Genomic DNA, 22,366 nt, shown 5'->3' on the forward strand with positions numbered 1-22,366 from the left:
AAATTTCTGTGCTGCCAGAGTGGTCAGGGCCTGGCAGAGGCTGCCCAGGGAGGTGGTGGAGTCCCCATGGCTGGAGGTGTTCCAAAACCCTGTGGCCATGGCACTTGGGGCCAGGGGCTGGTGGCCATGGAGGGGTTGGGTTGGTGCTGGGCTGGATGATCCTGGGGAGGCTTTCTCACCCCAAACCATTCTGTGATTCACCCAGGGCAGGACACTGGCACCATCGCTGTGGGCCAGCAAGGGACCTGCATCCTCGGTGCCAGCAGGAGTGTCCTGGGCTGGCAGGGAGGGCAGGCTCCCCTCCCACGGGTTCTGGGACCGCCTGGCTCGGCGGCTGGCATCCTGGGTGGCAGCAGAAGCTGTGCCCAGTCGTGTGCCCCCACGCTGCTGACCTGGCTGTGCTGTGCCCGCAGGGAGGCCCTGCAGGTCGCCCTCGACGATGTCGCTGTCCGTGCGCCCGCAGCGTCGCGCCCTGGTGCCCAGGATCAGTAGGAGCCAATCCTTCGCCGGAGTCAACTGCGCCCCCGAGCGGCCGCTCAGGTGCGTCATGGGCCCTAGGCTGCCCCCGCCGGGCCGCTGCCCCCGGGACACGCAGGGCAGGCTCGGGGGTGGGGGGCGGGCGGCTGCTGCCCCTCCCGAGGTGCCTTTCCCACCCTATCCCAGCACCTCCTCCGGGGACCTTAGTGCCAGCCGGTGGGGGGCCAGCACAGAGGGCTGCAGGGAGCCCCGAGGCCACAGGGGAGCCAGAGCCTCTCACCCCACCCCCAGCTGTGCCCTGACCAGGGCAAGGTGAGGACCCTGCAGCCACCACAGCATGGAGGTGTAGCTCATGCTCCTGGGGCCAGCTCTCGGTGGCTGTGGGTGTGGTGAAGGAGCTGGGGTAGCTTTGAAGTGTGTCTGGATGGCTCTGACGTCCTGTGCCTGCTATTTTGGGAGGCTGGGGGGCTCAGGGCCCTCTCCAGCTCCTTGCAAACCTGCTGCTGAAAGGTGTCCTGGGCTGCCCCTCAGCTGTGTGGTGAGGAGCAGCTGCTCCCTGCTCCTCTTCTCTGTCTTGCTTTGCTCCCATCACAGCCTTCCTCCTCCTCCCTGCTGAACCTCACCTTGGTGAGGAGCACCCCATGTGCTGCCACGCTTCACACCTGTCCCTGGCTCCTGGCTGCCCTCTCAGGTGGTCCCTGGGACTTGGGCATTCCATGGCTTTGGCCTGTGGAAACATTTTAATGCTTTCCACCCAGCACCCAGGCAGGCTCTCCTGGTCTCATCTGAGAGCCATCTCCCAGCCATGTGGCTGGAGAAGGCAATGCCAAGTTGCCCTGCCAGGCTGTGGGCACCTTCACTGGGTGGGCACAAGCTCGGGAAGAGCCTCCCCATGCCTGGAAGCAGACCTCCAGCCCTGCTCAGTGCATGTCCCCAGGTCTTCTCTGGCCTCTGGGCCAAGTGTCACCTTGCAGGCCACACTGTGGGATCTGGGGGTGCCTGAGGGGACAGGGAAGAAGGAGGACTTTTGGTTGGCTGGAGCCAAGTGCCTGGTGGGGAGCTGCTTGTGGGAGATGCCTCCAGGGGTCCTGGAGGTTGGGAATGGGGAGGGATGGTGGAAGTCAGACACTTACCCCTGGCTCTGGCTGGGGAGGAGCCCAAGGCATTTGCTGCTCCCCACCAATAATTCAGGGAAGTCTTTTGGCCACTCCTGGGAAGAGCAGCACAGGATGGGAGGTGCAGGCTGGGCTGAGAACTGAGTAGCCTGTGGTGTGTCCTGGGATGTGCTGGGAGCAGGAAGGGAAGGGCTGGGAGCAGGGTGGTGCTGGCTGGGCACAGGGCAGGAAGGGAGGGGATCGGCGCCGCCTCACTGCAGGCTGCCCCGGGGAGTCCCCAGGGTTGGGGGGCTGGGGTAGATGTGCAGGTGGAGGCAGCAGGCAGCTCATACAGTGGGTTTGGTGGCTTCTGGAGAGGCTTAGCACCAGTGAGGATGTCCCTGCCCCCTGCTGCCCTGTGTGCTGGGGTGACGCAGCTGATGGCCCCAGGGTGCTGCCATGCTGCCACCCCCTGGCATCAGCCTGGCCCAGGGAGCTCATGGTAGCAGGGCAGCAAGGTGATGGTGGCATCCTGCCATGGTGCCCCTGTTAACCTGTGGTGCTGGGGATGGAGCTGAGCATGGCCCCTTCAGAAGGTGGCCAGGGCTGAAGATGTCCCCATGGGCACTCTGGGAATGTAGCTTGGCTCTGGCTGATGCCAGCACTATTTACCTCTGCTCTCTCCAGCCGGTGCCTAAGACCCCCAGAGCTCCCCAGAGGCTACCCCAAGGGCCAGCCTTGCTGACCCCACTGAGACAGGCTTCAGTCCCTGCTCTTCACCACCAGCTTCATGTGTTCCTCCTGGTCCTTGCCGTGGCTTAGGGGCAGCCAGATGAGCTGGGGCAGTGCAGAGAACAGTGCCCAGCCCCAGGACCCATCTCACCCAGGGACTCTGCCTTCTGGGAAGCCCTGGGGGAGGCAGGCAGGTCCAGCTGGACCAAGCTGCCATCCCAGAGCTCCTTCTTGTCTCAGGACAAGGTGCCAGGCAGGCTGGGGCACCCAGCAGGGTTTGTCTGCCTCTCTCCCCAGGAACCTCTCACCCTTCACCCCCACTGTGTCCCGCAAGGCTGGCTCCAGGGTCAGTAGGATGTTCTCCATGTCCCACAAGTCCCCACCCCCCAAGGTGCCTCAGCCCAACCGCCTGGACGAGGTCTACGAAGCGCTCAAGAAGGGCCTGACGTGAGTGCCTGGTGCTGCCTGGGGGCAGGGGGCTGCGGGCAGGGAGCCCCCGGGGGCAGAGGACAGCTTCCCACCAGTGGGGGCGGCAGATCTCTGCTCCCAGCGGGCAGGGACGTGTCAGATCTCCCAGGTGTAGTGTCTGAGGGTTCTGGAGCTGTGTGGGGTCCCGGGCCCCACTGTGTCCCACGCCGAGGCACAAGTGAGCTCCCTCACCTGGGTGCCGGAGCGAGGAGTGGGGAGGTGGAGCCAGGGGTGCCAGGTTGGGGAGGTCTGTGGGTGACAAGGAGTCCTGGATGTGGCATCCCAGCCTGACCTCTGTGGTGTGGTTGCATCCAGAGCCTACCTGGAGGTGCACCAGCTGGAACTGGAGAAGCTCAGCACCCAGATCCGTGAGTCCAAGCGGAACTCGCGCCTGGTGAGTGTGGCCTGGCAAGAGACTCGTGGGCAGGGGCAGGCAGCTGGCACTGTGGGCATGGCTGGAGGAGCTCACTGTGCATCGATGTCCTGGGGTGGAGCCTGGCACAGCAGAGGGCAGCCCAGGCTCTGGTGGTGGGCTGCAGGGGCCTCCTGTCCTGCTGCCATGCATCTCCAGCCCTGGGTGCTGCCCATGCCTGCCGGGGTGCGCTGGGTGCTGGCCCTGCTCGGGTGGGCATAGCTGGCTCTGCACTGCCTCTCACCCTCTTCTCTCTCCTCCAGGGCTTTCTCTACGACCTGGACAAGGTGAGCGAGGTGGCTGCTGTCCTGTCTCTCCCTGTCTGCCCATGCCTGGGATGTGCTGCTGCCAGCCCCCTCCCCTTGCACTGCCCCCACTGCCTGTCCCTGTCCCCTCCATGGCAGAGTCCCTGCGGGGTGGTATCAGGGCTCTGTGGGCAGGGTGGCTCTGGGCAGGGAATGAAGCAGGGGCAGGGGATGAAGCAGAGGCAGGCAGGGGCCTGGGACCCTCCTCTTGCAAACAGAAGCTGCTAGTGGTGAGCACTGAGCCTGAGCTAGCTCTGAGGTGGGGATCACAGAACTGCTTTGCTTGGAAACCCCTCCAGGGGTGGAGAACCCACCACTGCCCTGGGCAGCCTGGGCCAGGCCTTGACAATTCTTCTGGGGAAGAAATTGTTCCTCATGACCAACCTAAACCTCCCCTGGGGCAACTTGAGAACACTTCCTCTCATCTTGTCACTTGTTGCATGTGAGAAGAGTCCAACCCCCACCCGGCTCCAGCCTCCTCTCAGGGAGCTGTAGAGAGCAAGGAGGTCTCCCTCGGCCTCCTCTGCTCCACACCAAACCCCTCCAGCTCCCTCAGCTGCTCCTCCCCAGCCCTCTTCTCCAGACCCTTCCCCACCTTGCTTGCCCTTCTCTGCTCTAGCTCCTCAGTATCCTGGGAGTGAGGAGCCCAAAACTGAACCCAGGATTCAAGCTGTGGCTTTCCCAGTGCCCATTCCAGGGGCACAATCCCTGCTCTGCTTTTGCTGCCCACACCAGTGCTGCTCCAGGCCAGTCTGCTGGTGGCCTTCTTGCCCACCTGGGCACCCCCTGGGCTCATCTTCAGCTGCTGTCACCCAGCACCCCCAGCTCCTTTTCTGCTGGGCACTTTGCAGCCACTCTGCCCCCAGCCTGGGGCTTTCTTCGGGTTATTGTGAGCCAAGAGCAGGACCCAGCCCTTGGCTTTGTTAAAACTCACACAAATGCTGTCAGCCATGGATGCAGCCTGGCCAGGGCCCTCTGCAGACCCTCCCTGCCCTCCAGCAGATCAACTCTGCCACCCAACTTGGTGCCACCTGCAAGCTGATTCAGGGTGCCCTCAATCCCCTTGTCCACACCACTGATAAAGACCTTAAGCAGTACCCTGGGACCTGGCCCCTCCAGAATGAGGGAGGTTGGAGAGTGCTGCAGCAGATGGCTGCAAGTACAGGTTCTGCTCCGCACACCTCCAGCTGCCACCCTGCACCTCCCAGGCAGGGCTGTTGGCCAGGACCCATGCCAGTCACAGCATGGGCACGCAGCAGGGCACATCTTGCCCCACTGCTCCTCTGCAGGGAGGCTGACAGCATCCTCTCTGCCTCTGCAGCAAGTGAAGGCCATCGAACGCTTCCTGCGGCGCCTGGAGTTCCATGCCAGCAAGGTGAGAGCTGGGCACAGGGTGAGGGCTGGGCATGGGGTGAGAGCTGAGCACTGGGGTGAGAGCTGGGCACTGGGGTGACCTGGGGACAACCTGGGCACATCCCTGGGCCAGCAGTGCTGTGCCCAGGCTGGCACTGATCAGGCCTGTGCCCACAGATCGATGAGCTGTACGAGGCCTACTGCATCCAGCGGCGGCTGCGGGACGGTGCCCACAACATGGTTCGGGCGTACAGCAGTGGCTCCCCGGGCAGCCGCGAGGCGCGAGACAGCCTGGCCGAGGCCAGCCGCGGCTACAAGGAGTACACAGAGGTGAGCGCCCGGCGGGGCCGGCCGGGGCTGCCAGGGTGCCACGGCCCCGGGCGGCTGCTGATGGCTGCTGTGTGCCCGCAGAACATGTGTGTGCTGGAGAGCGAGCTGGAGAGCCAGCTGGGCGAGTTCCACGTGCGCATGAAAGGTGAGGTGCCCGCCGCAGCCCTGCCCGCTGCCCGCCGCCGGCCACCCGCTGATGCCCTCTGCCTTCTCTTGCAGGACTGGCAGGCTTCGCCCGGCTCTGTGCTGGCGACCAGTACGAGGTTGGTGGCGCAGGCCGGGTTGGCATCTGCTCTTCTCCCTGCCTGGTGGGCTTTGGGATGCCTGGGGGTGTAGGTGGGCGCTACTGGGGAGGAGGGCATGTTGCAGGGCGGTGGTGGGTAGCATGGTCCTAGCTGTGCCTGGGGACACGCAGGGAGTGTCCTCCAGCCTGGTGATGCATCTCCTGCAGCTTGGTGATGCATCTCCCGCAGCCCAGTGCTGCATCTCCCGCAGCCCAGTGATGCATCTCCTGCAGCCCGGTGATGCATCTCCCGCAGCCCGGTGCTGCATCTCCCACAGCCCGGTGCTGCATCTCCCGCAGCCCGGTGATGCATCTCCTGCAGCCTGGTGATGCATCTCCTGCAGCCTGGTGATGCATCTCCCGCAGCCTGGTGATGCATCTCCTGCAGCCTGGTGATGCATCTCCTGCAGCCTGGTGATGCATCTCCCGCAGCCTGGTGCTGCACCTCCCGCAGCCTGGTGCTGCACCTCCCGCAGCCCGGTGATGCATCTCCCGCAGCCTGGTGATGCATCTCCCGCAGCCTGGTGCTGCATCTCCCGCAGCCCGGTGCTGCATCTCCCGCAGCCTGGTGATGCATCTCCGGCAGCCCGGTGCTGCATCTCCCGCAGCCCGGTGATGCATCTCCCGCAGCCCGGTGATGCATCTCCTGAAGCCCGGTGATGCATCTCCCGCAGCCTGGTGATGCATCTCCTGCAGCCCGGTGATGCATCTCCCGCAGCCTGGTGATGCATCTCCGGCAGCCCGGTGCTGCATCTCCCGCAGCCTGGTGATGCATCTCCGGCAGCCCGGTGATGCATCTCCCGCAGCCCGGTGCTGCATCTCCCGCAGCCCGGTGATGCATCTCCCGCAGCCCGGTGATGCATCTCCCGCAGCCTGGTGATGCATCTCCTGCAGCCCGGTGATGCATCTCCTGCAGCCCGGTGATGCATCTCCCGCAGCCCGGTGCTGCATCTCCCACAGCCCGGTGCTGCATCTCCCGCAGCCCGGTGATGCATCTCCTGCAGCCTGGTGATGCATCTCCTGCAGCCTGGTGATGCATCTCCCGCAGCCTGGTGATGCATCTCCTGCAGCCTGGTGATGCATCTCCTGCAGCCTGGTGATGCATCTCCCGCAGCCTGGTGCTGCACCTCCCGCAGCCTGGTGCTGCACCTCCCGCAGCCCGGTGATGCATCTCCCGCAGCCTGGTGATGCATCTCCCGCAGCCTGGTGCTGCATCTCCCGCAGCCCGGTGCTGCATCTCCCGCAGCCTGGTGATGCATCTCCGGCAGCCCGGTGCTGCATCTCCCGCAGCCCGGTGATGCATCTCCCGCAGCCCGGTGATGCATCTCCTGAAGCCCGGTGATGCATCTCCCGCAGCCTGGTGATGCATCTCCTGCAGCCCGGTGATGCATCTCCCGCAGCCTGGTGATGCATCTCCGGCAGCCCGGTGCTGCATCTCCCGCAGCCTGGTGATGCATCTCCGGCAGCCCGGTGATGCATCTCCCGCAGCCCGGTGCTGCATCTCCCGCAGCCCGGTGATGCATCTCCCGCAGCCCGGTGATGCATCTCCCGCAGCCCGGTGATGCATCTCCCGCAGCCCGGTGCTGCATCTCCCGCAGCCCGGTGCTGCATCTCCTGCAGCCTGGTGATGCATCTCCTGCAGCCTGGTGATGCATCTCCTGCACATCCACACCTCTGCAGATCTTCATGAAGTACGGGCGGCAGCGGTGGAAGCTGCGTGGCCGCATCGAGGTGAACAGCAAGCAGGTGTGGGACAGTGAGGAGATGGTTTTCCTGCCCCTCGTCACGGAGTTCCTGTCCATCAAGGTACAGCGCAGCAGGGGGCAGGGACAATGGGGGCCAGCTGCCGCCCTCCATCCTAACTGGCCTGCCCCCCAGGATCTCCCCTCACCCTCATCCTGGCAGGGCTGGAAGGAGGCTGTCTGCTGGCGGTGGCATCCTGGTCCTCAGCATGGATAAGATGGAGCCTGAGGCTTCTCATCCTCTCTTCCCTACCCTGTTCCAGGTGACAGAGCTCAAGAGCCTGGCCAACCATGTTGTGGTGGGCAACGTGTCCTGTGAGACCAAGGACCTCTTTGCAGCCCTGCCCCAGGTTGTGGCTGTGGATATCAATGACCTGGGCACCCTCAAACTCAGCCTGGAGGTGACCTGGAAGTGAGTATCTGCATGGACACTGCTGGTAGCACCTGGCAGCCCTGGGGATGCCCAGCCTGGTGTGTCAAGAGGTGACCTGCCCCAGGCTCTCTGCCATCCCAAACCCGGCCTGCAAAACCAGCCTGGGACTGACTGGGGTCCTGGGGACGCCACTGCAGAGCAGGGCTGAGGCCCTCCCGAGGCTGGCAGATGCTCCTCAGCTGCCTGCCCTGCTCCGCAGCCCCTTCGACAAGGACGACCAGCCCTCGGCCGCCAGCTCTGTCAACAAGGCCTGCACAGTGAGCAAGAGGTTCTCCACCTACAACCAGAGCCCCCCGGACACGCCCTCGCTGCGGGAGCAGGCGTTCTACGTGAGTGCTGCTCCGGCAACCTGCGCCGGTACTCCGCGCCGGGACCCTGCCCGCGGCGGGGGGGGAAGGGAGGGGTGGGCAGGGTCTCTGCAGCCCTACAGCCGCCCTGCCCCTCCCGCGCTCACAGCTCCTCTTCTCTCTGCCCAAGAGCCCGGGGCGGGCATCTGCCAAGCACGGGTGGTCCTTGGTGGACATCTGTCGGGAGACACTCTTGGAGAAGCTGTCTCAGAGCTGCTCCTGCGGCGACGTCTCCTCGGCCGAGCTCGGGCGGTGGCCGCGGCAGGGCCGCGTAAGTGCAGGGCTGCAGCCGGCCGGCAGCGCTGCCACCCTCCCGCCCTAGCCGTAGCCGCTCCTTGTCTCCTGCCCATCGGCTCTGGACCGTGCCCAGAGGCCTGATCCTGCCGCGCTGGGATCGGGGTGTCCTTGGGGACACGGTTCCAGGCTTCAGGAGCCTGGGCTGCAGGGGCTGGCCCTGCTCTGTCCACACCTCCTTGTGCAAGAGCTGGACGCTAGTGAGTAGAAGGCTTGGCCGTGTCCCTGCGCTGCTGCCGCTGGTGTGCTGTGCCCTAGCAGTGACGTAGTGCTGGTAATAGTGCTGGTGTGATGGCACTGGCGACGGTGCTGGTGTGATGGCACTGGTGCTGGCACTGGTGTGGTGGTGCTGATGTGATGGTGCTGATGTGGTGGCACTGATGTGATGGCACTGGTGACAATGCTGGTGTGGCAGTGGCGTGACACCAGTTTGGTGTTGGTGTGGCACTGGTTCGGTGATGGAGAGCCATTGGTATGACACCAGTGTGGCTCACGCTCGTGCTGGCCACTGTGAGCTGCTGCTGGAGCTGCCGCTCTCCGTGCAGCTGTGGTGGGTGGTGCCCTTGGCCCCACATGCCACACCTGGTCACAGCCACCCTGCAGCTGGCACTCCAGGGTGTGTGTAGGAGGGGCTCGGGGGGGACCAGACCACTCACTCTTGTGGGGAGGTGCAAGGCCGCAAGGGGCAGCCAGGGTCTGTTGGATCCTCGCTGCCCATCCTGCTGTGCCAGCAGAGCTGGAGGGGTATGGCAGCCTCCACCGCGGCCTCTGCACCCTGCAGCTGGGGAAGCTGCCCCCTGCCTGCTGAGAAGGCAGCCGGAGGCAGGGCGTCCTGCCTGACACCGCTCTCCCCCTGCCCAGAACATGCTGCGGCGCCAGGAAGAGCTGGAGAACGGCACGGCCTGGTCCATCTCCTCCGAGTCCTCCGACGACTCCTCCAGCCCCCAGCTGTCGGGCAGTGCCCGCCATGCCACGCACCGCCCACTGGTGCAGCCCGAGCTGCAGGCCTCCGCCCCCGCCATCGACATCTCCTTCTGCCAGCAGCCGGAGGAGCCCGGCCCTGCCGCCAGCGCTGCCCCCCAGCCCGGCTGCCAGCCCCAGGAGCTGGACCCCCTGCGGAAGGAGGCGGTGGCCAACGGGCACGTGCCCTACTGCCGGACTCTCAGCCACATCAGCGAGGCCAGCGTGGATGCCACCACGGAGGCCAAGGCTGCGGAGGGCCCCTGGGAGGTCGCTCCCAGCCCGGAGGACACTGGAGTGTGCGAGCAGGACACGGACACCCTCCCCGGTGCCTCAGTGGCAGCCCCCGCAGCAGGGCAGGACAGAGGGGCCGAGGCCAAGCCTCGAGCCGCCGCAGCCTGGGCTGTGGAAGAGGCTGAGGTGGCTGAGCCGGCGCAGAGCCAAGCGCTGGCACAGGGTGGCTGTGGCACCGCAGTCCCCACAGTGTTGGCACGAGCTCCAACAGAGGAGAGGCCAATCCTTGCCCTACCGCTGCCTGCCAGTGTCCCCGAGGTGCCGCGGGAGAAGGTAGTAGACTCAGGTCTGGAGGAGGCCATCAGCCTCCTGGGCTCAGCCCTGGACGACTACCGGGGGCAGTTCCCAGAGCTGCAGCCCCTGGAACGAGAGCTCAAGCACCTGGAGGAGATGCTGCTGGTGAGGGGCTCCCAGCGGTGCCCAGAGGCAAGGGGGATGGGGCAATCTTGGCTGGTACCACCCATGCCAGTGGGGATGATGGATACTGGGCCAGCCCTGATGGCAGTGCCCAGCGAAGGTGGGGATGGAGTCATCCCGGCTGGTCATGCCCAAGGATGATGGGTACAGGGCTATCCCTGCTGGGCAGTGGCTGGGGGCAGTGGGCATGGGGGCATACTGGCTGGAAGTGCCTGGGCATGATGGGTAAGGTGACACCCCTGATGGCAGTGCCCATGGGTGGGGATGGCAAAGTCATCCTTGGTGGCAGTGCCTGGGGGTGACGGAGACAGGGGGTGATGGCAGTTCCCAGGGGTGAGTGTGGCATATTCATCCCTGATGGCAGTGCCTGGGGATGAGGATGGCAGGTTCAGTGGGGATTGGTCCATCCCTGATGGCAGTGACTCTGGGTGTGGGTGGCATGTTCAATGGGGACAGGACCATCCCAGCTGGCAGTACCCAGGGATGAGGGTGGCAGTGCTGTAGCTGCTGGCAGTGCCCAGGGAGGCAGGTGGTAGGGCTGTGGCTGGTCAGCCTGGCACTGAGCCCACGGTGTCTTCCTCGCAGCACAAGCAGGGCATCTTCCTCAGCCGCGCCTCCAGCATCAGCCTGACGGTGGAGCACGCCCTGGAGAGCTTCAGCTTCCTCAACACCTCTGACATGGAGGACTCGGAGGGCTCCGAGGAGGAGCCTCTCCAAGACGACAGGTGCATATGGGGTGGGCTGTGGGGCAGCACACGGCCGGGGGGCAGTTGGGTTGGGGGATGCCCAGCTCTGCCAGGGCGCCCAAGCACATTTCGACCAGCCCCTCACAAGGACGCGAGGGCAGGTCCAGGTCGTGAAGCACTTGGCCCTTCTGGTGGCTTGGTGCCACCCTGCATCTCTGCCTGGGGGCCCCTGTGCCCTGCTCCTTCACCCAGCCCTGACACCACGCTGTAGGGCCTACAGAAGTTGTGCCCAGCGTTGTCCCTGCTGGTGGGGAAGGGGCAGGGCAGGCTTCTGGGCTGACCCTGGTGTCTCCCTGGCTGGCAGGAAGGCTGGCAGGCCCCGGCGCAGCAGCAGAGCCCCCAGTGCTGGGGAGGCCGGGGCGGAGGACGCCGGCATGGGCAGCGGCTCCGAGGCCAGCACCGACCCCATGAGCACCGGCAACGAGTTCCTGGATAAGGCTCTGGTGCTGCACCTCAACAGCTGCAATCGCCTGCTGCTGGTGAGCACAGCTGGGCAGCGCTGCCCCAGGCACCGGTGGGGGGTTCAGCCTGGAGGAAAGGCTGAGGGGAGACCTCACTGCTCTCTGGATCTCCCCGAGGGGAGGCTGCAGTGAGCTGGGGTTGGGCTCTTCTCCCAAGGTAGAAATGATAAGAGGCAATGACCTCAGGTTGCATCAGGGGAGGTATAGGTTCATAGTATCATTCAGGGTTGGAAGGGACCACAAGGATCATCTAATTCCAACCCCCCTGCCATGGGCAGGGACACCCCACACTAGATCAGCCTGGCCAAAGCCTCATCCAGCCTGGGCTTAAACACCTCCAGGGACAGGGCCTCAACCACCTCCCTGGACAACCCATTCCAGGGTTTCACCACTCTCATGGTGAAGAACCTCCTCCTCACATCTAGCCTGAATCTCCCCACCTCCAGCTTCATTCCATTCCCCCTAGTCCTATCACTACCTGAGATCCTGAGAAGTCCTTCCCCAGCCTTCCTGTAGGCCCCCTTCAGATACTGGAAGGCCACAATTAGGTCACCTCGGAGCCTTCTCTTCTCTTCCTTTTGAGGGTTGCCCAGGCCTGCCCCAGGTGGCAGTGGTGCAGTCCCCATCCCTGGAGGGGTTTCAAAGGCCTGGAGCTGTGGTGCTGAGGGCCATGGGTTGGTGGTGCCCTGGCAGTGTTGGGTTCAGGGTTGGACTTGGCTGAAACAGCTCCACGGGTCCATGGTTCTATGATTGTCTACCAGGGGCTGGGAGGAGACATCCTGGGCAAGGGAGCCCTGGGCGGGCTGTGGGTGCTCCCTCAGGGGGTGCCCTAGTGTGGCAGGGAGGCTGTGCCATGGGTGCTGAGGTGCCTGTTTCGGCCTTGCCTTGCAGAAGCTGGGCACCTTCGGTCCGCTGCGGTGCCAGGAGATGTATGCCCTGGACAGGCTGCTGCGGGAGGCGCAGGTGCTGGAGGTGGTGTGCCAGCTGCTGGCCGAGCACGCTGGCACTGCCAGCTCCGCTGCTGATGGTAAAGACACAGCCCAGGGGAACACCCCTGGCACCCTGTGTGCCACGCAGGGTCTTGGCTCACCCTGTGGGCATCTGCCAGCTGGGGGGCAGGAGTCACCTGCCCACTGCCGGTGGCCCAGGCTGAGGCTGCATCCCTGGAGGCTGTGGACAGGCTGAGGCTCTATCCCAGGAGACTGGATGTGGCCCTGGGCAGCCTGCTCTGGCTGGAGATGTCCCTGCTGCCTGCAGGGGGCTGGGCTGGATGCCTCTGGAGGGTGCCCTGCAGCCTGGGGTGGTCTGTGACGGTTCTGTCCCCACAGTGGTGCAGTTCTCCACGCGCAAGGAGGGAGTCCTGTCCCTGTGGGACCGCTGTGTGGAGGTGCCCAACATCTACACCTGCCCTGTGGAGCGCTTCCTGCAGGTGCTCAGCGCCCAGTACACAGCACCCATCAGCGAGCGGCACCCCGGCCTGGCTGATGCTGGTGAGTAGGCACCCGGGGTGCCAGAGAGTGACTATGAGTGGGGCCGGGTGCCCCACAGAAGGGTGGCCAAGGCTGCAGCAGGTCCTGAGCCAGGCCCTTCCCTGCAGTGTGTGTGAAGCTGGTGGAGGACATCCTGAACCGGCGGCTGCCACGCCGGCCTGGCAGTGCCCAGGGCGAGCAGGTCACCATCTTCCAGTACTGGAGCCACTTCGAGTCGCTCGGTGCCCTGGTGCTGGACACCTACATGATGGAGCTGGCAGAGGAAGGTGAGTGCCATCCCTCCCCCTCTAGGCCATGGCATGGGGTGCTGGAGCATCACCATAGGACGTGACCTTGTGGCACTGCCATGAGAACCCTGGGCATCACCCAGAGGTGCAGCCATCCTTGGGGTGGGCAAGCAGGTCTGGTCTGGGGCACCCCCCCTCTGCCAGCCTGCCTTTCTGAGCACCCTAGGGGCTCGCTGTAGATCTTGGCTTGGGTGTCCCAGCAGCTCCTGGCACTGGCACCCTGCATGTGGTCAGCTTTCCCTGAGCCAGCGTAGGGTGCCTAGGGTGGGCTCCCCGTGGAGGCAGGGCCGTGCGGGCGGTGCCACCACGCCCGGGCTCAGCCACCGGTGCCCCGCAGCGCTGCTGGCACAGAACCTCAACTCAGATGAGCAGGATGTGGTGCTGCGTGCCCTGAAGCGTGTGCCCGAGGGCCGCCTGAAGAGGGAGGCCCTGAAGGCCCTGAGCCTGCTCCTGGTGGAGGGCAACAGCAAGGTGGTGAGCGCCGTGTCCGGGCAGCTGCGCAGCCTGGCAGACAGCCCTCGCTTCCGCCAGCGGGTAGGTGCCGCCCGGGGGCGGGGGAGCGCTGGGGCCAGGGTGCCCTCGGCTGCGCTGGGGGCCCTGGCACTGACCCCCATCTCCTGGCCAGGCTCTCGTGTGCTACCTGGAGCAGCTGGAGGATGAGGAGGTGCAGACACGGGTGGCAGGGTGCGTGGCGCTGGGCTGCCTGAAGGTGAGAGGGGCGCGCCAGGGCTGCATCCTCGGGAGGGAGGGGAGGCAGCTGGGGCCCCGAATTTGGACACATCTCTGCAGGGCCTCTGCTCCCGGGACAGAGGAGCTGGGGCTGCCCCTCGTGTGCTGGAGAAGCAGGAACGGAAATGGGGAGGGAAGGGACAGGACGAGAGACTTCCCTGTGCCATGAGACCTTCTGGCTCTCTGCAGCTCCCTGAGGGCAGGCTGGAGCCAGGTGGAGGTTGATCTCTTCTCCCAGGGAACAAGTGATGGGACAAGAGGAAACAGCTTCAAGTTGCCCTGGGGGAGGTTTAGGCTGGACATGAGGAACAATTCCTTCCCCCAAAGGGTTGTCAAGGCCTGGCCCAGGCTGCCCAGGGCACATCTGTGCAGGTGTGGTGCTGAGGGCCATGGGTTAGTGGTGCCCTGACAGTGCTGGGTTCAGGGTTGGACTCCATGACCTGAAAGCTGTCTTCCTACCAAACGGCTTCCATGGGGCTGCAGTGCCCTGTGCTGCCTTCCCCTCGGGGCTGCATCCCTGCTGCCAGCCCTGCCAGCCCCCCTCAAGGCCCTCTGCCCCCCTTGCAGGCCAAGGAGAGCATCGAGCAGTTGGTTTACCTGTGCCAAACCGACAAAGAGCCTGTACGGGAGGCAGCCAAGCAGAGCCTGATGCTGTGTGGTGAGTGTCCCTCTGCTCCTCCCTGCTTCCTCCCCACCCACAGCTTCCCCCCGGCATATCCTGGTGCCAGCAGCACCCATGGGAGGAGAGGGCCTCTGGCTGGTCGCTGCCTACCCTGTGCACTGTGGCTCGTGGTGGCCTGAGCTGTGCCGGGCAGGAGCAGGCTGGCAGCAGGTGCTGAGTGCATCCCGTGGGCACCGAGCACTGAGCGTGGCTGTTGTCTGTCATTTGCTAGATGGCACTGAGAGAACCATCTGAGAGGGGTTCTGGGCCTCCAGCTCGGGGCAGCTGCTGCTCAGGTTGGGACATGTGAGCCACCCTCGTGTGCCTGTCACCCACCCCTGCCGCTTCGCTCACGACTGTCCCTGGCCTGCAGCCTGCCAGCCCTGCTCCCTCCTGGCCTCTCTGTGGCTTGGCTGGCACTGGGAGCCCAGCCCTGGCACCTGTAGAGCCTTGTGCCTGTCCTATGGCCCAGCAGTGTCCCAGCAGTGTCCAGCAGTGTCCCATGTCCCAGCAGTGTGCTAGCATTGTCCCAGCAATGTCCAGCAGTGTCCCAACAATGTCCCAGCAGTGTGCCAGCGGTGTCCAGTAGCATCCAGCAGTGTCTCAGCAGTGTCCATCAGTGTGCCAGCAGTGTGCCAGCAGTGTCTGTGTCACCACCTCTTGGCTGGGGCTGGCTGCAGTGATCAGATTGGTGCTGGGGGAGGAGGGGCGAAGGTCTCAGAGCCAGTCTGTGGCATGCATGGGTGTCTGTCCCTGTCTGTGCCCAGGGCAAGGCCATTAGAGTGGAGATGTGCACAACTGGCTGAGACAGCCCTGAGCTCTGCCCTCCAGCCCCGAGCTGTGCTCTCCACAAGCCACCAGCGTTGGCAGCCCTGGCAGCCCAGCCGCGGGAGCTCCCTGCCCCGCCTGGGTGCAGCAGGATCCGCAGGGTGTGCAGCTCCGGGGGCCGGCTGCTGGCTGGGACGTGCCGAGGAGGGCGAGAGAGGTCTCCTCGCTGCGGCAGGGCAGGGGCTGGGCAGAGCTGCAGTGTGCTGAGCAGGCTGTGCCCTTGCAGGGGAGGACGGCAGATCGGCTCACCGGCGGCTGGAGGAGACCCTGGACAGCCTCCCGCGCATCTTCGCCCCAGCCAGCATGGCCAGCACAGCTTTCTGAGCCCACGGCGCCAGAGCCACCTGCAGGGCAACGGCGGCGCCGCCCGCCCGCTCTGGCTGCCACCGGGGCCCCGGCAGCCCCCGCAGCGCCCCCGGCCCCGGCCGCACGCTCACTGCCTTACGGAGCTCCCACCGCGGGCCCCCGCCCCACCAGCCGCCCCCTACGCGCTCCTGGGCGTCAGGAGGGGACCCCCTGCACACCCCCCACCCTCCTACTGCTATTGACCCCGCCCGGGGGAGCACAGCCCCTCCTGCCCGCCCCGGCGGGGGAGCCCCGGCGGAGCTCTCCGGGCAGGACCTGCACTTTGGGAACCACCACCACGGCTGCTGCCCAGGAGCTGCCCGGGCCGGGGGGCAGCTGCCCTGTGCCATCTGGAGCACCCAGGACTGAAATCCAAGGAGAGATGAGATGTTATTAATATATTCTGTTGGCCTGCTCCTGTCCCCTCCCCGCTGTGGGGAGCAGGACGAGATGCGGGGCCCCCCCTCGCCTCCGGAGCCTTGCGCGGCCTGGAAGGACAAGAAGGGGGCAGGAGGAAGGGCAGAGGGACAGACAGAGAGAAGCTGCCACCTTGGCTTGTGTCTGGTTTTGTGGTTTTTATTGACAGATTTTTTTGCAGACAAGCAAAAGCAAACCCAAGTCCTCTTCTACCCTGTCTGGGTCTCTGCCTGGTGTCAGTGCAGAGCGAGCTGCTTCTGATCTTCCACCAGAAATAAAAAGCCAACCTTTAAGGAGGACCAGGGCTGGTTCTGCTGCCCCACTGCCCAGGGTGGGCAGGGTGGCACAGGGAGGGTCCCATGGGCCACAACTGTGATGTCTGGCATCACCCAGCCAGCAGTTAACTCCTGCTGCTGCAGGCTGGGCAGCTCTCAGTCACAGAATCCTTCTGGTTCTCTAAGGTCACCAAGCCCAACCCTGGTGCAGGGCTCATCACTGAGCCACAAGAGATCAGAGCCTCAGGACAGCTGAGGTGGGGAAGGGACCTTTGGATGCCAGCTGGGTCAGCTGGGAGCACACCTGGCTGGGCTTGGAGTACCTGCAGGGATGGAGATGCCAGAACTTCTCTGGCCAAGCTGTGCTGGTTCTTGACCATTCTCACAGAAGCAGCTTTCTGAAGTCTCATTCAAGGCTCTGTGCTTCAGCTTCAGTTTGGTGCTTGGTCTTCCACTGAGCACTACAGAGGACCATCTGCCTGGCTTCTTTACCCCCCACCAGGTATTAACAGACTCAGAGAAGACCCCAGCCTCCATTTCTCCAAGCCAACCAGTCCCAGCCTCTCCTGCTACGACAGCTACTCCAATCCATTAAGCATCTTAGAGGCCCTTATGTTCCTGGGCAGAGCCCTCAGCAGAGCTGAGAGCAGCAGAGACAGGGACCCCATGGCACTGCCACCTATGCTGGAGGAGGCAGCTGCCAGTGCTGGTGGAGCATTGGGGCCTCCAGTTCAAGCAGGCTCCCAGGGTTTCTAGGCAAGTTCCAGCAGGTTACACTCTCCACATCCTTCTTCCTCACTAGAGCAGAGCTTCCCAGTCATGGAATGATTTGGGTTGGAAGGGACCTTCAAAGGTCATCTAAAAATGTGGTGGCAGCCCAGCAGGCAGCTGTGTGCTGAGCAGCAGCCAGAGCAGGGAGAGCAGCAGCACAGGGAGGGGATTCTGCCCCTCTGCTCTGCTCAGACCCCACCTGCAGCACTGCTCCAGCTCTTGGAGCCCACAGCACAAGAAGGACCTGGAGCTGCTGGAGAGGGTCCAGAGGAGGCCACAGAGATGATCAGAGGCTGCAGAACCTCCCCTGTGGGGACAGGCTGGGAGAATTGGGGCTGTGCAGTCTGGAGAAGAGAACGTTCCAGGGAGACCTCAGAGCAGCCTTCCAGTACCTGAAGGGACTCCAGGAGAGCTGGGGAAGGACTTTGGACAGGGCCTGGGAGTGCCAGGACGAGAGACAATGGGAGAGAGGGCAGACTGAGACTGGAGAAGAGGAAGAAATTGTTGGCAGTGAGGGTGGAGAGAGCCTGGCACAGGTTGCCCAGGGAGGCTTTGGCTGCCCCCTCCCTGGAGGCGTTCCAGGCCAGGCTGGATGAGGGTAAGTGTCCTCAGCACCCCCTGAGGGTGCTGGAACACTGCAACAGGTCTCCCAGGGAGGGAGTTGTGGCCCCATCCCTGGAGATGTCCTAGGTCAGGCTGGACAAGGCTGTGAGTAGCCTGCTCTAGTGGAGGATGTCCCTGCTCCCTGCAGGGCTTGGACTGGATGCCCTTTGGAGGTCCCTCCCCACACACCCCACCATGTGGTTTTCTGATCAGCACCAGATGAGTGCTGAGGCAGCAGAGCTGCCGTGGGGTGGCAGTGGGGCTGCCGAGGGTGGGACAGCCAGAGTGGCCCTGCTCTGGAGCACCATAAGCCCTGCTGCCAGCAATCTTGATGCCAAGTCCTTCTGAGGGGGTCCTGGCTGCAGATGTCTGGCTTCTCCCCTCGCCCCAGGCTTGGATGAAATCCTGTTCCCAAGGCGCCAAGGAGCTGAGCAGACTCTGAGGCACCACCAGGCAGCAGCCTCCCACGATGGCTGACGTGCTCCTGGCAGAGACACAGGCAGGGGCTGCTCCTCCAGGGACCACGCCTAGGGTGCAGCTGGGGCCTCGCTTCAAGCAGAGACCAAGAGGTGCTCCAGGCAGGCTCCGAAGCTGCGCTGCCTGCTGGCTCTCCAGCTCTGCCGCTGCCTTCCTTAGAGCTGCAGGAGCAGAGGGGTGCTGACTCCTGGGGGCTTGTCCAGCACGGGGGTGATGAAGGCAGCAAGCTGAGGGAGCTCACCCAGGGCCTCAGCAAGGTGGCCAGGAGCTCCCCAGCCCCAGCTGCCAGCTTCCTGCCTACGGGCAGGGCACCTGTGGGACAGGCCTCACCCAGGAGGTCCCTCCAGAAGGAGCATCTGCCCCTGGGTGCCAGACTGGGACCGGCTCTGGGGCTGGGTTTTAGGAGCACCCACAGCTAGGATTGAAGCTGGGAGCTTGAATGCTCTGCAAACCACCCCACAAGTGCCTCCAAGTGAGAAACCCACCCTCAGGTGAGCCCCCAGCCCACGCTGGTGGATGGCTTGAGACACTTCTGGCAGAAGCCCAGGAAGTGTTTGCCAGAACTTGCTCCCTGAGCAGTGACATTAAAAACATGGAATGGGCTGGGTGGGAACAGACCTTCAAGATCATCCAGTTCCAACCCCCTGCCATGGGCAGGGTCACCTCTCACCAGCCCAGAATGCTCAAGACCTTATCCAACCCAGCTTAGAGCCTCCACAACTTCACTGGCCAACCTCTTCCAGTGCCTCACTACCCTCAATGGGAATTTCCTCCTCATGTCTCATCTCAGTCCAGCTACTTCCAGCCTGAAGCCTTCAGCACTCATCCTGTCACCCCAAGCCTTTGTCCAAAGTCCCTCTCCAGCTCTCCTGTAGGTACTGGAAGGGTGCAAGAAGGTGTACCTGGAGCCTTCTCCTCTCTAGGTTGACCAAGCCAAACTTTCTCAGCCTGGCCTCACAGCAGAGCCCTTCCAGCTCTGCCAGCATCGCTGTGGCCTCATCTGGCCCTGCTTCACCAGGTCCCTGTCTGTGCTGAGCACTCCAGCACTGCAGGGGGAGTCTCATCAGATCTCAGCAGAAGGGCAGAATTCCCTCCCTGCCCCTGCTGCCCACACTGCTGGGGACCAGCCCAGGAGATGGTCCATTTCTGGGCTGCAAGTGCATGATGCTGGCTCATGGTGAGATTCTCAACCACCAGCACCTCCAAGTCCTTCTTCTCCAGGCTGCTCTCCACCCATTCTCCACCCAGTCTGGATTTATGCTTGGGATTGCCCTGATGCAACTGCAGGACCTTGCACTTGGCCTTGTTGAGCTTCATGAAGGTGGCTTGGGCCCAGCTCTGCAGCCTGTCCAGGTCCCTCTGCAGGACATCCATTGTCTCCAGTATGCTGACTGCCCAACAAGCTTGGTGCCCTTGACAGAGCTGCTGAGGGTGCCTCAACCCCAGTGACCATGTTGCTGACAAAGATGTTGAACAACACTGGTCCCAGGACCAACCCCTGAGGGACACCACTTGCCCGTGAGGTGGGGAGACACTGGCACAGGTTGCCCAGGGAGGCTGTGGCTGCCCCCTGCCTGGAGGCAGCCAGGCCAGGTTGGATGAAGCCTTGAGCAACCTGGGCTGGTGGGAGGTGTCCCTGCCCAAGGCAGGGGGCTGGAACTGGATGATCTTGAAAGTCCCTTCCAACCCAACCCATTCTAGTGTCCCATAATTAATGGTCATTTTTTGCCAGTGCTTTGTAATTAGGTTTTTCTCCTCCCTTGGCCAAGGCTGAGGACACACAGCTGTCTCTGTGCCTCAACACAGCTCTTCCCTGCTGGCTGCTCGGGAAGCTGCTACTGCTGCTTCCTGTTGTGAGGGATCTATGGATCCTGGTGTCACAATCCTCGGGAGGGGACTTGGGCTTGCTGGTCAGCTCTCTAGTCCTACTAAGGCAGGCTTTGTGATGTGTCTCTTCAGTCCTCTCTCTGCCTTCCTGGTCCTCCAAGGATCAAGAGGGGAGCACGAGGAGCAAGGAAGGCAGCTTCCTTCCAAGGCTTCTTATCTTTGGAGCTATTAATATTTTAACCCATTACTCTTGCTCCATTTCTCGGGGTTTTATGGGAAGAAAATACAAAGAAGATGCAGCATGAGCTCATAGGATCCTCTCCTCCTCTTGCCTGTCAATCAGCCCCAGGGCTGCAGCAATGCTGCTGCAGATGAGAGAAGTGTGTTAGACCCAGAAGATTCAGCAGCACGAGGAAGTAACTGCAGAGAAGGAAAGAGAGCAGGCCTGCTGCTCTGCCAGTGAAGTGCACACAGCATGGCTGTCCTGGCTCTTTCCACCTTTTGTGGGGTTTAGGGGGAAAAGCTGTGGGCAGAAACTGCTGATGGGCACGACCCAACCATGTGAACTTCCCTACAAGCTCCCTGCTGGCCCCACAGTCACCACCCCTGCAGTGCTGAAGCAGGAGCTTGAATAATTTGCCCTACCTGATGAGGAGCCTGGCAAGCCCCAGGTGCTTTAGAACCACCATGCAAAACCCAGCTCCTTCCAGGAACTGCTTGGGAGGTAGTAAACTGCCTCACAGCTTCCCCAGGGAACAGGCTGCCCGTGGGGGGACTTGTATCTCCTCTCTGGAGATATCCAAAACCTGCCTGGATGTACTCCTGTGAGACCTGGGGTAGGTGACCCTGCTCTGGCAGAGGGGATGGACAGGAGGTGCTCTCGAGGTCCCTTCCGGCCCCTGAAATTCTGTGACTCCCAGCACTGTGACTTGTGGTGGTATTGACTTCCCTTCCAGCTTGAAAAAGGCTTTGGCCTTCCACCCAGCAAACTCCTCCTCAGCAGGAGGAAGGCACAAACCCAGCACGGACAGGGCTGCACCCTTGTCATCCTCAGGAAACCCTGCCCAAGTGGCTGAAGCTCAGCCTCCTGCTCTGGCCACACCCAGGTCTCCTTAGCTGAAGAGGGGTTGGTTTAGCTCAGGTGAGCAGGGGTGAGCTTAGCTGATGAGAGCTGGTGCAGCTCAGGTGAGCAGGGGTGAGCTTAGCTGATGAGAGCTGGTGCAGCTCAGGTGAGCAGGGGTGAGCTTAGCTGATGAGAGCTGGTGCAGCTCTGGTGAGCAGGGATGAGCTTAGCTGATGAGAGCTGGTGCAGCTCAGGTGAGCAGGGGTTGGGTTAGCTGATGAGAACTGGTGCAGCTCAGGTGAGCAGGGGTTGGGTTAGCTGATGAGAGCTGGTGCAGCTCTGGTGAGCAGGGGTTGGGTTAGCTGATGAGAGCTGGTGCAACTCAGGTGAGCAGGGGTGAGCTTAGCTGATGAGAGCTGGTGCAGCTCAGGTGAGCAGGGATGAGCTTAGCTGATGAGAGCTGGTGCAGCTCAGGTGAGCAGGGATGAGCTTAGCTGATGAGAGCTGGTGCAGCTCAGGTGAGCAGGGGTTGGGTTAGCTGATGAAAGCTGGTGCAGCTCAGGTGAGCAGGGGTGAGCTTAGCTGATGAGAGCTGGTGCAGCTCAGGTGAGCAGGGGTTGGGTTAGCTGATGAGAGCTGGTGCAGCTCAGGTGAGCAGGGATGAGCTTAGCTGATGAGAGCTGGTGCAGCTCAGGTGAGCAGGGGTTGGGTTAGCTGATGAGAGCTGGTGCAGCTCAGGTGAGCAGGGGTTGGGTTAGCTGATGAGAGCTGGTGCAGCTCTGGTGAGCAGGGGTTGGGTTAGCTGATGAGAGCTGGTGCAGCTCAGGTGAGCAGGGGTTGGGTTAGCTGATGAGAGCTGGTGCAGCTCAGGTGAGCAGGGGTTGGGTTAGCTGATGAGAGCTGGTGCAGCTCTGGTGAGCAGGGGTTGGGTTAGCTGATGAGAGCTGGTGCAGCTCAGGTGAGCAGGGGTGAACATAGCTGATGAGAGCTGGTGCAGCTCAGGTGAGCAGGGGTGAGCTTAGCTGATGAGAGCTGGTGCAGCTCAGGTGAGCAGGGGTTGGGTTAGCTGATGAGAGCTGGTGCAGCTCAGGTGAGCAGGGATGAGCTTAGCTGATGAGAGCTGGTGCAGCTCAGGTGAGCAGGGGTTGGGTTAGCTGATGAGAGCTGGTGCAGCTCAAGTGAGCAGGGGTGAGCTTAGCTGATGAGAGCTGGTGCAGCTCAGGTGAGCAGGGGTTGGGTTAGCTGATGAGAGCTGGTGCAACTCAGGTGAGCAGGGGTTGGGTTAGCTGATGAGAGCTGGTGCAGCTCAGGTGAGCAGGGGTGAGCTTAGCTGATGAGAGCTGGTGCAGCTCAGGTGAGCAGGGGTTGGGTTAGCTGATGAGAGCTGGTGCAACTCAGGTGAGCAGGGGTTGGGTTAGCTGATGAGAGCTGGTGCAGCTCAGGTG

General features: G+C 63.2%; 1 protein-coding gene across 7 annotated transcripts in view; it reads left to right on the forward strand.

Annotated features, from left to right (window-relative positions):
- Window positions 1–16,204, forward strand: part of RIPOR1 (RHO family interacting cell polarization regulator 1) — a 38,676-nt gene extending 22,472 nt beyond the window's left edge. For 5 of the 7 annotated variants that reach the window (XM_068166574.1, XM_068166575.1, XM_068166571.1 and 2 more), the window contains 22 exons: window positions 414–540; window positions 2,601–2,750; window positions 3,087–3,165; window positions 3,447–3,470; window positions 4,810–4,863; window positions 5,019–5,171; window positions 5,253–5,316; window positions 5,391–5,434; window positions 7,135–7,260; window positions 7,460–7,608; window positions 7,829–7,958; window positions 8,107–8,247; window positions 9,132–9,923; window positions 10,527–10,666; window positions 10,992–11,166; window positions 12,040–12,175; window positions 12,477–12,638; window positions 12,746–12,904; window positions 13,263–13,459; window positions 13,551–13,634; window positions 14,222–14,312; window positions 15,370–16,204. In XM_068166574.1, the coding sequence (XP_068022675.1) occupies window positions 440–540; window positions 2,601–2,750; window positions 3,087–3,165; window positions 3,447–3,470; window positions 4,810–4,863; window positions 5,019–5,171; window positions 5,253–5,316; window positions 5,391–5,434; window positions 7,135–7,260; window positions 7,460–7,608; window positions 7,829–7,958; window positions 8,107–8,247; window positions 9,132–9,923; window positions 10,527–10,666; window positions 10,992–11,166; window positions 12,040–12,175; window positions 12,477–12,638; window positions 12,746–12,904; window positions 13,263–13,459; window positions 13,551–13,634; window positions 14,222–14,312; window positions 15,370–15,467 (3,249 nt within the window). In that variant the 5' untranslated portion in view covers window positions 414–439 and the 3' untranslated portion in view covers window positions 15,468–16,204. Of the gene's footprint in view, window positions 1–413; window positions 541–2,600; window positions 2,751–3,086; window positions 3,166–3,446; window positions 3,471–4,809; window positions 4,864–5,018; window positions 5,172–5,252; window positions 5,317–5,390; window positions 5,435–7,134; window positions 7,261–7,459; window positions 7,609–7,828; window positions 7,959–8,106; window positions 8,248–9,131; window positions 9,924–10,526; window positions 10,667–10,991; window positions 11,167–12,039; window positions 12,176–12,476; window positions 12,639–12,745; window positions 12,905–13,262; window positions 13,460–13,550; window positions 13,635–14,221; window positions 14,313–14,547; window positions 14,612–15,369 lie in introns of all 7 variants that reach the window. The other 2 variants (XM_068166573.1, XM_068166577.1) reach the window with 2 other exon arrangements.
- The last annotated feature ends 6,162 nt before the right edge of the window (window positions 16,205–22,366 follow it).

Source organism: Melanerpes formicivorus, unplaced genomic scaffold (assembly GCF_026170545.1).
Source record: "Melanerpes formicivorus ecotype bairdi unplaced genomic scaffold, bMelFor1.0.p_v2 SCAF_102, whole genome shotgun sequence".
Taxonomy (NCBI): Eukaryota; Metazoa; Chordata; class Aves; order Piciformes; family Picidae; genus Melanerpes; species Melanerpes formicivorus.